Source organism: Oryctolagus cuniculus, chromosome 3 (genome assembly GCF_051225735.1).
Source record: "Oryctolagus cuniculus isolate XC-2025 breed Fujian yellow rabbit chromosome 3, ASM5122573v1, whole genome shotgun sequence".
Taxonomy (NCBI): Eukaryota; Metazoa; Chordata; class Mammalia; order Lagomorpha; family Leporidae; genus Oryctolagus; species Oryctolagus cuniculus.
The window spans coordinates 138,218,845-138,231,456 of NC_142869.1; the positions used below are offsets into that span (position 1 = coordinate 138,218,845).

General features: G+C 50.3%; 2 protein-coding genes across 26 annotated transcripts in view; one reads left to right on the forward strand and one right to left on the reverse strand.

Annotated features, from left to right (window-relative positions):
- The window catches only part of CDHR3 (cadherin related family member 3), a 156,147-nt gene extending 148,377 nt beyond the window's left edge, over positions 1–7,770 (reverse strand). Inside the window, exons 1-3 of one of the 4 annotated variants that reach the window (XM_089328467.1) lie at positions 2,945–3,058; positions 1,085–1,183; positions 259–376 (exon numbers count right to left, since the gene is read on the reverse strand). In XM_089328467.1, coding sequence (XP_089184593.1) covers positions 259–376; positions 1,085–1,183; positions 2,945–2,947 — 220 coding nt within the window. In that variant the 5' untranslated portion in view covers positions 2,948–3,058. Of the gene's footprint in view, positions 1–258; positions 377–1,084; positions 1,184–2,939; positions 3,078–7,394 lie in introns of those variants that run through there. The other 3 variants (XM_089328468.1, XM_089328466.1, XM_089328469.1) reach the window with 3 other exon arrangements.
- Positions 7,764–12,612, forward strand: part of ATXN7L1 (ataxin 7 like 1) — a 285,586-nt gene continuing 280,737 nt past the window's right edge. For 18 of the 22 annotated variants that reach the window (XR_007920485.3, XR_007920483.3, XR_007920484.3 and 15 more), the window contains exons 1-2: positions 7,764–8,204; positions 8,716–8,784. Coding sequence is in view for 15 of the 22 variants with exons in the window: in XM_051848825.3 (XP_051704785.2) it covers positions 8,024–8,204; positions 8,716–8,784 (250 nt within the window). In the remaining 7 variants the exon portion in view is untranslated. The remainder of the gene's footprint in view (positions 8,205–8,715; positions 8,785–12,612) is intronic. The other 4 variants (XM_089328460.1, XM_089328464.1, XM_051848841.3 and 1 more) reach the window with 3 other exon arrangements.

Below are 12,612 nucleotides of genomic sequence, written 5' to 3' on the forward strand. Positions count from 1 at the left end.
AAGCCCAGCCCACACGGTCCACCTGCCACCCTCACTCCTCTCTGGGAGCCCAGAGGCCCCAGCCCCCATGTCTGGTCTGCTGCCTCCCCCTCCTCCAGCCTTCAAAGCATGGCTCCATGGATGGGCACGTCTCTGTCATTCAAGGATATTTCCAACCATGGCCCATAGAGGGTGCTCTTTTCAGATACTTGGAGGACAACAGGTTTCCCCCAACCCTGAGATACTAGGTTAGGAAAATCCCCTGGACGGAAGCCTTACCAGGAGCTAGGCTGGCATCTCTCAGCAACCATGCAGGCATGAAGTGGAGTCTGGTTTCTAACAATCTTCTTCCATCACCATTAGTCCTACAGGGAATGAGCAGCGTCTCACAGAACACCTGTCTCAGGAGTAAAAACACTTGTTTAGGGAATTGAATTTGCGTTTGTTTCTATTTTTTTTTATCTTTTTAATTTACTTATTTGAAAGGCAGACTGACAGACCTTCCTTGCTAGCTCACCCCCAAATGGCTGCATCAGCCAGGGCTGGGCCAGGCCAAAGCCAGGAGCCTGCAAACTCTATCCAGGTCTTCCACGTGGGTGGCAGGGGCCCAAGCACCTGGGCCACCATCTGCTGCTTTCCCAGGCATGTTAGCAGGAAGCTGGATCGGAAGTGGAACAGCAGGGACTTGAAGCTCATGTGGGATAGCGTTGCAGGTGGTGGCTTAACCCACTATGCTACCACACGGGCCCCCAGGGAACAGAATTTGTGAACTCCGTAATAGAAAGAAGCATTTGTTTCTAACAGACAGCAAAGCATGTTATAAAACAAGAGCCCTTAGAACGGTGTGGAAAAACCAGATCAAGCAGAAGAGAAAAGAGCTTAGAAACAGACGGGTGTATTTGGAACGTGAGGATGTGACAGATTTCTATAGAAAGGAGAAATCATTCAACAGATGGAGACAACTGAGTAACTGTTTGGAAAGAGATCAAGAGTTAATTTTTTTTACCTTACATCATTAGCTGAAAAAATTCCAATATATGTCTATGTGTCAAACAAAACCCTGTAAGCATAAAGAAAACAAAAATCTAAGAAAATATTTCCTGACCTTGAGGAAGAGGGGCTCTTGCACAAGCCATGGAAGCCAACAGGCCTCAACGAAGAATCTGATCCGTGCGACAATATCCAAAGGAAAAGATTTTACAAACTGTGTCATGGAAAAAAATGCCATAAACCAAGTTAAAAGAAGAAATGCTGCAAGATGGAAGATTGCATTATTTTCAAACAAAAGATCTAAGTCTAGAATAGATAGAGAACTCCTACAAATCAATAAAAGGATCTAAGAATACCAATAAGAAATCATCAAAAGGTACTAGCAGCAATTTACAGAGCAAAATACAATGAGCATTTTAAAAATGTTCAAAAATACATGAGAGATGAAGGAAAAACAAATTAAGTCAGTTATTTTTTTAACCTGTGCTACTGGCAAAAAAAAAAAATAAAACGTTTGAAACGTGGAGCATTAACTAGGGTGTGAGAAACAGGCACATTCCTTTTTTTTTTTTTTAAAGATGTATTTATTTCTTTGAAAGGCAGAGTGACAGAGAGAGGGAGAGAGAGATCTACCATCCATCAGCTCACTCCGCACATGCCTGCAGTAACCAGGGCTCCCACATGGGCGGCAGGAACCTAAGCACATCATCTGCTGCCTTCCCAGGCACATTAGCAGGGAGCTGGATGGGCAGCAGAGTGGCTGGGCCTCAAACCAGTGTTCCGATAGGGAATGCAGGCAACCCGAGCAGTGGCTTAACCAGTTGTACCACAATGCCCAACCCTGGCATGTCAGCAGGAAGCTGGATCGGAAGTGGAACAGCAGGGACTTGAAGCTCATATGGGATAGCGGGGTATAATTTAGCTACTTCAGAAGACAACTTGGCAGAACTATTAAAATGCACAATGTGCAGAACCAGCAGTTCTATGTCTGAACAGAAATTCTGTTGCATGTTCAAAAAGCATAAGTAAAAATAAGTGACCGACCACCCTATTTCTTGTGAAACCAGCACCCTAAATGTCCATCAGTAAGATAATACATAAGTAGATTTCGGAACATTTTATGGAATACCTTGGAGCAGTTAAAAAAGAATGAGGTATTCTTCATGTAATGACAGGTAACATAATGAGTGAAATAAGAAAGTTGTAGAAAAATGTCCGCAACATGAAACTATTCACATTCATACACACACACACGCATGACCAACATCACATACACTTGTAATGCTAGACTCATAAGGTAGGGAAATGTATAGAAAATGGGATGAGGGGTCAGCATTGTCAGAGGGTTAGGCTGTCTTTTGGCACACCAGCATCACCTGTGAGCACCAGCTGGAGTCATGGCTGCCCTAATCTGGATCCAGCTCCCAGTTCTTGCACTTGGGAAGGTAGCGGATGATGGCCCAAGTGCTTAGGCTCCTGCCACCCATGCGAGAGACCTGGATGGAGTTCCTAGCTTCTGGCTTCATCCTGGCCTAGCACTGGCTGTTGTGGCCATTTGGGGAGTGAACCAGTGGATGAAAGATCTCTCTCTAACTCTGCCTTTCAAATACATAATTAAAGCTTAAAAAAAAAAAAAAGAAAATGCGATTAAAAAAATAAGTAAGTGTAAGGGAGAGACCACATTTGAAGGGGGTAATTGAGGGAATTTTTCCCTTCATGTCTATTGTTTTCCTATTTTGTGAGAAAAAGCAGTTTAGGCACGGTTTTTAGAATTCAACAGGTTTCTTTTGAAAAGAAATAAATGTTCCTAAGACAAAAATGATTTGCGGCAACCCCTTCTGCTTACTACTAAGATAACTATTGACATTGTCACACAAAGGCAGCTTTGTCCGCAGCCAGACTGCATTCTGCAGTTCCTTTGCATAACAAAAAGGTCTTAGAGGGTCTTTCTGGAACAAAGGGATATTTACCCTACCATGATGTAAGTGTCAAGATGAAGTTCTGGGCGGCAGTTCCAGACAGAGGTCTCCAAAGCAACTGATGCAGGGGCAGAGAGCTCCCTGCCTCTGCAAACCAAAAAGAGGCGCTTTCATGTCATTCCTTAGCGGGGAGAAGGGTGCTGGAAGGAGTCACATGTGCAGTTCCTGGCATCAGCGTGGCCGCCTGCTTAGATCCGATGCTGCTGTCTACAGGGTCCAGTGCACTGCAACTCAATGGCAACATCAGCGTGAGCACTTGGGACCGTCCGCTGTGTGCCAGGCCATACACCTGGGCTCAGTCCCAGCATCTCACTCCATCTTCACAACAATCCCAAGAGAAGGGCCTTAGTACCCATTTAACAGATAAGGAAACTGAGGTTCAGGTGGATTAAGAAAGGTTTCCAGGCAAATGACTGAATGGGCAACTGTAACTTAGACTTATCTTCTCAAGCCTGCACTCTGGTCTCCACCCTGTGCTGTTTCTCCAACCACATCCAGTGTGAGTTTAGAGTGGGTGGGCTTTGCGCCAATCAATATGTACATGTTAATGCTAAATGTTATTTATATTTAGGGTAAAGGGCCAAAAGTGAACTCTACGGCAATGCTAACAAGATGCTGTCATTTCTCCTGCCTAACCTTTGGGAGTGGGACTGCCACATTCTGGGGACCACAGGTCTCCTAACTGCACACAGTAGTTCCGGGAGCCCCAAGAGACGAAGTCACAGATCCACCGCTGCTAGGGGTTGGAGGTGAAGGCAGGTGACACTCTCATCTCAGCTCGTCTGCCTGAGTCAGAAGGCAGGCTCCACGGGTTCTGCAGTTATTTTTCTAGACAGAGTCCATGTTTACCCAGGCCATGGCCAGGGCCTGCTGGTGAAACCAATGAGCAAAAGCCTGCAAGCCCTCTTTTCTTTCCGACTCCTGCTGCTGCCGGGGGTCTTTTATCCCCATCCTGTTACTAATCCAACAGCATGTGAGGGGCGGGAAAGCAGCAGGCCGAGGAGTCTGTCGGTGCACCTGCCTTCCAGGTGCCGAGAGCTTTAGAAGAAGTAACAACGTATGTAACAGATTTCCTCCCAAATCACCATTCTCAGAGAGTGGGCTCCGGAAATAAATTCAGAGCACAGAGTGGCAGATGGGGTAGATGGATTCAATTAAGGCAAAGAACATCAAACGATTCCAGGGATGCCTCATTTTCACCACACATGTTTTGCTTCCAAGTAACTCCAAGCAATGGCCCAGGTAGGAAGTAGGGTGCTCTTGCACCCCAGCGTGAACTTAATGTCCTCTTACGAGCGTGCTAATATTCCCTTCGCTTCCTCTTCTCTTCAGTAATGTGGTGAAGCAGCACATGAATCAGACTGAGTGCAGGATGCACAGCAGACAAGCATTTCTCCAGAACCAGGTGTCAGTCAAGTTCAATGGGTGTTTCCCATGGTCCTCTTCAGAGAACAGAGTTCTCCAGTTGGGCTACAGGAGAGCTTCCATTGCAACTCAGACAGCTACCCTGTCATTTTTCAAACACAATAAAACAATAAAATATTCACACTCCTTTTATCCTCCTAAACATTCATCACGAGGGGAAGTAGGGTTCTGTCTTTGCCTGATGGTTTTATCACACAGACACTAGACTAATGTTTTAAATCACAGTTTTACAGGTCACTTTACTGCTATTACCAATGTGTGCGATTCTTACCACCCCTAACAGTCTTTGTAATTATTTACTCCCAGAAGGAATTAAAATCTGCAATAAATTTGCCATACACATAGTTGATATATGAGTATCAATGTGTATACATTTATATTTGTATCCTGTTATCCCAAACGCTACTCCCAATCGACCTTGATTTTCACCCAAAGTCTAGTAGTTCGATGAGCAATGTTTTCCCTGTTCCCTGGCTGCCCATTAGACAATCTGATTGACAGCCATGTTATCCAACAACATCACAGCTGGGTCACAGTTTCACAAAGTTGGTATTCAAATCTTCCTGGTCAGTGGAGAAACTGTGGAAGGCTTGGAGTGGCAACTCAGCTGTTATACACCGTGACTCCAACTGCAACAACATGTCTGATTAGGAATGAAATATAGCCATGTATCCAAAGCCTTCTTTTGTAGACTTTAAATCATTTCTAGATTCCAGCTCACACTTTATGTTGCAAAGTTGAAATCCCCCCAGACAGAATGGAACAATGTTTAGGCTGCCATACCATCTTCAGCCTCCTGGGTAGTAATCTCCACTTACTCAAAAGACACAGCTGGGGAAGTAGGCTAATGTTAAAATATAGAACCAAGGACTTGTTCCTCTGGAACAGAGGTGCCCTGACTTCTAATGAAAATAAGCTACCTTTGATTTTCTGAGCAGTATACAGGAGCTTCCAGGAGAAAAGACAAGGCTGGAAACTCAAGTCCCCGACTCCCCGTGAGCCATGTGGGCTCACGCACATGGCACCGGGCAGGATCCAGCTCCTTGAGCAGCTGTTGCACCAAGGGCCCCAGTTCCTGAGGCTTCCCTCAGTTCTTTGCCACATGGGCCGCTCCACCGAGAGCTCACCAGTGGGCAGTGGCACTCCCTTTGAGCAAGCCAGGGAGAGCCAGAGAGAGCGCGCAAAGCAGCAGTCACAGTCTGTCACAACCTAAGTCATCACTTTGGCTGTGTTCTGTTTCTGAGGCAAGTCACCCAGTCCAGCCCACGTGGGGCAAGAAGACCAGGAGGCAGGAATCACTGGGGGCCATTTGAGGGCTCCTGACACCTTCCGGGTGTGCACAAAAAAAAGGAATAAACACCCCAAAATATCATAGAGACAGAACAGCGATGCAGAACAGGAAGGGAAAGTGTTCCAGCATCTATTGTTTTCTGCCTTTGAGCTCTCTCTCCTTCTCCCCCAAAGCCCAGCCAAACAACATCTTCTCTGATGGGTGCTTTCTTCATACAGCCTCCGACACCTGTCCCCTCTTCTCCACCTGCAAGGCCCCAGCCAAGTTCCAGCGTTCCTCTCTTCACACCCTGAACATTGCACTACACGTCTCCATACCCTAATACGTCTTGGACACCACAGCCAGAGGAATCTAAGTCATACTTGCATCTTCATGGCACAGGAAGACCCTCCAGGGGCTCCCCATTGTCAAACACAACCCAGACTCTGGGCTGCCATTCAGTACCATTATTTGGCCCACGCCTGGCTACCCAAACTCTTCCCACTCAACCCCCCAATACCAACCCACTGTGCCAGGTAACCATGCTCAGCAGCCAAACACTCCAGGCTTCTGCTCAGCTCCCCTCCCTTGGCAAGATGAGTATTCCCCTTACCACTAGGAACCCACCCCAAGTCCCAAGATGCAGAGTGGACCTCAACTTCTCGGTGACAAAGTTTCTGTCCCTTGCAGCTGTGAACACGTGCAGCCCCAGGACCCCACGCCCTTCCCATGCTGGCCAGGCACCGCAACAAGTGTGGGGTTTCCCCTCAGAGTTGATCAGAGGGCACAGGATTCCTTCTCCCTGAAGGCCAGGGGCACTCCTCGTTGTCCTACTTCTGTCAAGGGCAACTGGACCACGATGGCTGCATGGACAAATGGGTGCACGGACGGAATGCCAAGTCCAGTGTCTAGTGTATCACCAGAGGCCAATCGGTTACCAGGATATGTTAATACCACCAACTACTAAAACGGGAGTTTTCCATCCACCAGCACCGTGGCCAGGCTGGAACCCTTCCAAAGAGAGCACAGGCAAGTGAACTTTTCTGGGTCTGACATAAGCCCATCCGCTCACACGAACAGCTCAAGGGAAGACAAGTCCAAAGCCCTTCCTTCGTCGCCCACCCGAACGCTGGCTTTTGGGGACAGGGTACCAAGGACACGGCATCAGGTGGCACAGCCAGGGCAGAACTCAGCCACCACACGGCAACTTCCAAGTACTGTGCTTCAGCAGTATTTGGGTACAAGTAGTGGCAAGAACTCCAGGGTGCCGCGCAGAGAGAGAGAGGAAAGGTACCTATTCCATGATGGGGGAGGGCTGTCCCTTTATTTTAGGTGACTTCTAGTAAATAAAAGGTTTTTTTTTTTTTTTTGAGATAAGACTTGTTAAGGCCCGTGTTGCCTACTCTTAGGGACAGGGGTTAAATTTTAATGAAAAGACCACAAAATCCAGAGGCCATCCAGCGCTACCTCTTTCGCTGGCTCAGCCTGGAAAGATTTCTCCCAGGAACCACTCCCGGCTTCGGGCTGCCTGCGCTGACCTGGGCCGCTCGGGTCCTCCGGCAGGGAGCGCTGGACGGACAGGGCTCCGGGGCCTCCCACGCGCGGCGAACTCTATCTGGCGCTCGCCGCGCTCCTCCGAGGGCCGCAGGCACGCAGCGGAGTGCGGGGTTCCCAGGACCCAGGCGGAGTTGTGAGCTGTGCACGGCCAGCAGCCTGCGGTGGGAACGTGGCACCTCTCGCCCCACACTCACCTGCTTTTCAGACCCACTTCCAGCTCCCCATCGGGGTCAGCTCCCAGAGGCGTCTCCGGATCTCCACGGTCCCGGGTCCACCAAGAGGAGAAAGGGTGAAGGGCGGTGGGACCGGGGCGGGGGGGGCGAGGTCAGCAGGCTCCGGTGCCTGGCCCGGGGTCAGGGGAGGGCGTGGGGGTGCGGAGCTGCCCTGGACCCCCACGACGCCCCCCCTCCTCCGCGGGAGCGCCTCGCCCTGGGGCGGGAGGCAGGGACTGCCTGCAGAAACTTTGGGTCCTCCGGCTGCCGGTCTGTGGGAAAGCCCCCCTTGCTGCGGCCCCCAGCACGCGCGCCGGCCGCTCGGCGGCACCGCAGCCTCCGCAGCCTGGGCAGCCCCGGCTGCCGGCACGCGGCGCGGCTCCTCCCCGGCGCACGCCTCTCTGCTGCCCCTGGCGGCCGCCGCGCCGCGCCGCGAGCGCCGCCTGCCCAGCCGGCTGCGGGCGCCCGGGCGCCGGCCCCGCCTCCCCTCGCGCTCGCCGCCGCCGCCGCCGCCGTTGCCGCTGCCGCCGCCGCCACCGCCGCCGCCGCCTCCCTGCGCCCTCCCTCCCTCCCTCCGCGCTCAGAACACTCAATGTCGGAACGTTCCGAAGATGACGTCGGAGCGTTCTCGAATCCCGTGTCTCTCGGCTGCTGCTGCCGAAGGAACAGGGAAAAAGCAACAAGAAGGAAGAGCAATGGCGACACTGGATCGCAAAGTGCCCAGTCCGGAGGCGTTTCTGGGCAAACCCTGGTCCTCCTGGATCGACGCCGCCAAATTGCACTGCTCCGACAGTAAGAACCCCGCCGCCTCCTCCTCCCTTTATTATCCTGTAACCTCTCCATTCGGCTACAGCCACTGGGGAAAAAAAAAAGTGTGTGAGAGAGCGAGTGGCCCCCGGTGTCCTCCATGCCGCCCCCCCACCCCCCGAGCGAGCGCGGAGCGAGGCCCGCGGCCGGCGGCCCGGCTGTCCGCGCCCGGCCCCCCGCGGCCCCCCGCCGCCTGGGCTCCCGCAGCCCCGGCGCGGCATCCGCGTGAAAGGCGACTCTGTTGCTGCTTGCATAGTTTTTTGGGGGTACCTCTCTGGGCCAGGTAGCTGGAAGCCCGGACTTGGGAGGAAAGGTTGCATTGTCAATTTTTGAAAGATTTTCATAGACAGTCTTTCTGATCGATCTGTTTGCAAATAAACACTCTCCCTCCCCCCCACCCACCCCGACTTTGGCTTCCCCACCCCCCCCTTTCCCCCTTCTCTATCTCTCTTTTTTTTTCCTTATTTTCTTTTTTGCTTTTCTTTTTCATCTGCAGATGTAGATTTAGAAGAGGCTGGAAAAGAGGGTGGAAAAAGCAGGGAGGTTATGAGGCTTAATAAAGAAGGTAAGTGGAGCTCCTGGCATTTTAGTGTTAGCATGTGTGACAGAATCTTCACAGGATTTTCGAATATCATGTGAATTGTTCTGGGTATGGAGTGACTAAGGCTTGTCAAAAATCGAGCCCACCCAGGTGACTACTGCTTCTTCTCCTGAACTTCTTTCAAAGTATAAATACCACTGGTGATGGGGTAGGGGGGCTGGGGGAGGCTGTTGGAGGCAGAAGTTTGCTGTACTTCATTCGAAGTCAGCGCTTGAACCTTCCTGGTGCGTATGGGCCATTCTGCTCCGGAGCATCCTTGTCAAATGGTGGGGGGTCGAAATCCCCCAGATGAGGAGTGGGGCACCCCTGGCAAGCCTCCCAGCCTCCCCTGTGGGTAAATGCACAGCTGTTGAATGAGCCCCACATGGCCATTCCAGCAGCCACCCCTTTCGCTCGCCACCAAAAAGCAGCGCGCATGGCAACCCTTGGCTCTGAGTTACTCTGGCTCACTTTGCGCTGGGTCACAGATTGTGATGTGGTGGGCAGGGCTAAGGGGCATCTGTATGTACAGCCGCTCCCCACCCCGTCCTCCCATCTGGTCCCCCAGCTCTGTTTTCCCAGCATGGAAGTCCACGGTACTTGCAATGGAACCCAGTGGGGTAGAGAGGTCATCTCACACCAGGACATGGGAGTGAAACCATGGCCTGCTAGAACTGGCCATCCGGCACACGTGTTCGTCGTACATTAATCATCCCCTGGTCCTGTGTGCGAGCGGGCCTTGTGTAACTGTGGCACGTGGGCTTCACGTGCAGCAGCTCCTGAGACCCAAGACCTCTTTCTGCTGCACAAACGGATGCGCTCGTTGGAATCTGGTTCACTCACTGATGTCCTGGCTGAAACTGGGGGGTGGGAGGAAGGGCCACAGGGACGGAGGAGGTTGGTGGGAGGTGTCAGACACAGCTAAGCCACTAGAACCTTGCTGGTCTAAGACCAGTGGAAAAAAGGCCATGAGACTCCACATAGTGGTCTCCTTTTGGAAGGCAGCTGTAATCTGCATGGAAAGATGGAACTCGTTTTGTGGATCAACACCTGAGATGGTCACTTCTCCCCGCCCAGTCATCCTGTCCTTGACCATCCAGAGGCAAAAATCACCCAGAGGTTTAAGAAGCATGCATATTCGAGAAGCAGTCTCTAGCAGTGTTTCTGCTAACTGAGGACCTGGGGGACAAAAGGCTGCCCTGAAGATGTTGGCCTCTGGCTCTCTCAGAGTGGTCTTGACATATATGTTCAGGATGCACAAGGGAGTGATGTCAAGTGGGCATCTTACAAGTGCCTAGTGTGTGTGTGTGTGTTGGCAATGGCACATGTGACTAGAGAGCCTTCACATGCGCTCTTGAGGTCTTTCATAGCTTGTCGGACTCGGTTATCAGACCATTGGCAGTGTTCGTATGGAAGACGATGAGGTTGTGAAAGCCTTTAAAGTTGAGTATTCAAGATTGTGGCGTGGCCCAGGATTGGTACGTCCCAGGGCTGGGTGATGGATTGTGACTGGAACACCCAGAACTCATACTTCTACCACCACCAGCACCCCTTTCTGTTTGAAACGACTCCTATTCTCACGTTCTTTGCCTTGTGAGAAATGGATTCTTTTAAGAAAAGATGGAAAGTTCTTTCTTCAGCAGTCACAAGTGGTACATGCTGCTTAGATAGCCTTTGTCCTCTAAGGTACCAAGGCTTCGTGCTCAATTGCATGCATTTGCATTAGGGATACCCACCATTCCGTGCAATGTGCAGTTGTGGACTTCACCAGGACAGCCATGGCTGGACTGCAGTCTCTTTGCTTATAAGCCTGAGGGAGCGCGTTGGCTGAGCAGTTCCTGGTGGTCTTCCTGGCATGTGCGCACGGTGTTCTGTAGAGGTAAAATGCACATATATGAGTACTAACTGGGTATTTCACCTGTGAGGGATTTAAGTATTGGCCCAAGATGTTGCATGTTGGGTGTTTGGCTTCTTGGAACTCCAGTGACGTTGGCTGGTTGCGTTCACCTTGCTAGGAGACCCCTTGGCGGAGGTACCCAGTGGGAGGTCTTGGGGTGCACAGGTGTTTGTGGCTGGATGGGTCCCTGTGTCCTGGAAGGTGGCCCTTGAGCAATGATGTGAGTCTGTGTGAATGAGCAGAGGTAGACTGACCAATGACACTGTTGGCTGGAAGCAGGTCTTGAAAAGAAACTTGGGCTTAAATGGCAATGAAGGAATAAAATAAACTTTAGGAATTCTGACTGAGAAACAAAAGGATGGGATGCAGATTTTGATAGAATTTTTATGGTAAAATACACTGACTGGCTTAGCTGTGTCTAAGCGTCCAGTTGAGTGGCATTAAGCTTATTTACAGGATTGTACAACCATCATCACTGGTCATTTCTCAACTTTTTAATCATCTCAACCAGAAACTCTATTCCATTTCCTGTATTTCTAGTTTTCATTTGCTTTTGTCTACTTCCTGTTCCATTTTCTGTCTTTATGAAGTTCCCTATTGTAGCTGCCCCATGTAAGTGGAATCATACAATATTTGTCTATGCAGTATTTGTGTCTGGGTTATTTCACTTAGCATAATGTTTTCATGGTTCATCCCTGGCATAGCGTGGATCATTGCTTCATTCCTTTGTTTTTTGTTTGTTTGTTTGTTTTGTTTTGTTTTTTTGACAGGCAGAGTGGACAGTGAGAGAGAGAGACAGAGAGAAAGTCTTCCTTTGCCGTTGGGTCACCCTCCAATGGCTGCCGCGGCCGGTGCGCTGCGGCCGGCACACCGCGCTGATCTGAAGCCAGGAGCCAGGTGCTTCTCCTGGTCTCCCATGGGGTGCAGGGCCCAAGCACTTGGGCCATCCTCCACTGCACTTCCAGGCCATAGCAGAGAGCTGGCCTGGAAGAGGGGCAACCGGGACAGAATCCGGCGGCCCGACCGGGACTAGAACCTGGTGTGCCGGCGCCGCAAGGTGGAGGATTAGCCTAGTGAGCCGCGGCACCGGCCCTATTGCTTCATTCGTTTGTAAAGCTGAGTAATGTTTCTAACTATCCATGCGTAGTTATTTCATAATTTGCATTTTTTCATGAACTTTACAAAGACCACTTGTAAGCATGGATTTCAAAAAAATTTTGCAGCAAAATCAATTTATCTTTTGATTCATTTTCTGTGAACATGTTGAAGTAGGTGCACACGTATTTTGCTTCTCCATTTCTTTGTTGATGGATAAGTGGGTTGTTTCCCTCCATTTTGTTATCATGAATGATGCTGGTGTGGTGTGATATGTTTTATAGACTGAGCTCAAAGAGGGAAGTTAGGCAGGAGTTTTGCCTTCAGCCTCTCTCTGGCCACACTTTGGAAGACACAGCAAGGACTTCCTACTTTTTAAATAGCTGACTATGGTAATAGAGTTCCTTCCCCATTCTTATCCCTTTAACCTTCCTCTGCTTCAATTCTTCACCTATATCAGGTGTGAAATGTTAACGAAATGCTTTGAAATCCCCTCCAGAAAGTCTTCATATCTTATCGTTTCATCCAATATTTGGTACCATTTTGGTCGAGAGGAGCTTGGCAAATACTTTTTAAAAGATTTATCTTATTTATTTGAAAGAGTTACAGAGAGAGGTAGAGTGAGAGAGAGAGAGAGAGAGGTCTTCCATCCACTGGTTCACTCCCCAGATGGCCGCAACGGCTGGAGTTGAGCCTATCTGAAGTCAGGAGCCAGGAGCTTCTTCCGGGTCTCTCACGTGGGTGCAAAGCCGCAAGGACTTGGGCCATCTTCTGCTGCTTTCCCAGGCCATGGCAGAGAGCTGGATGGGAAGTGGAGCAGC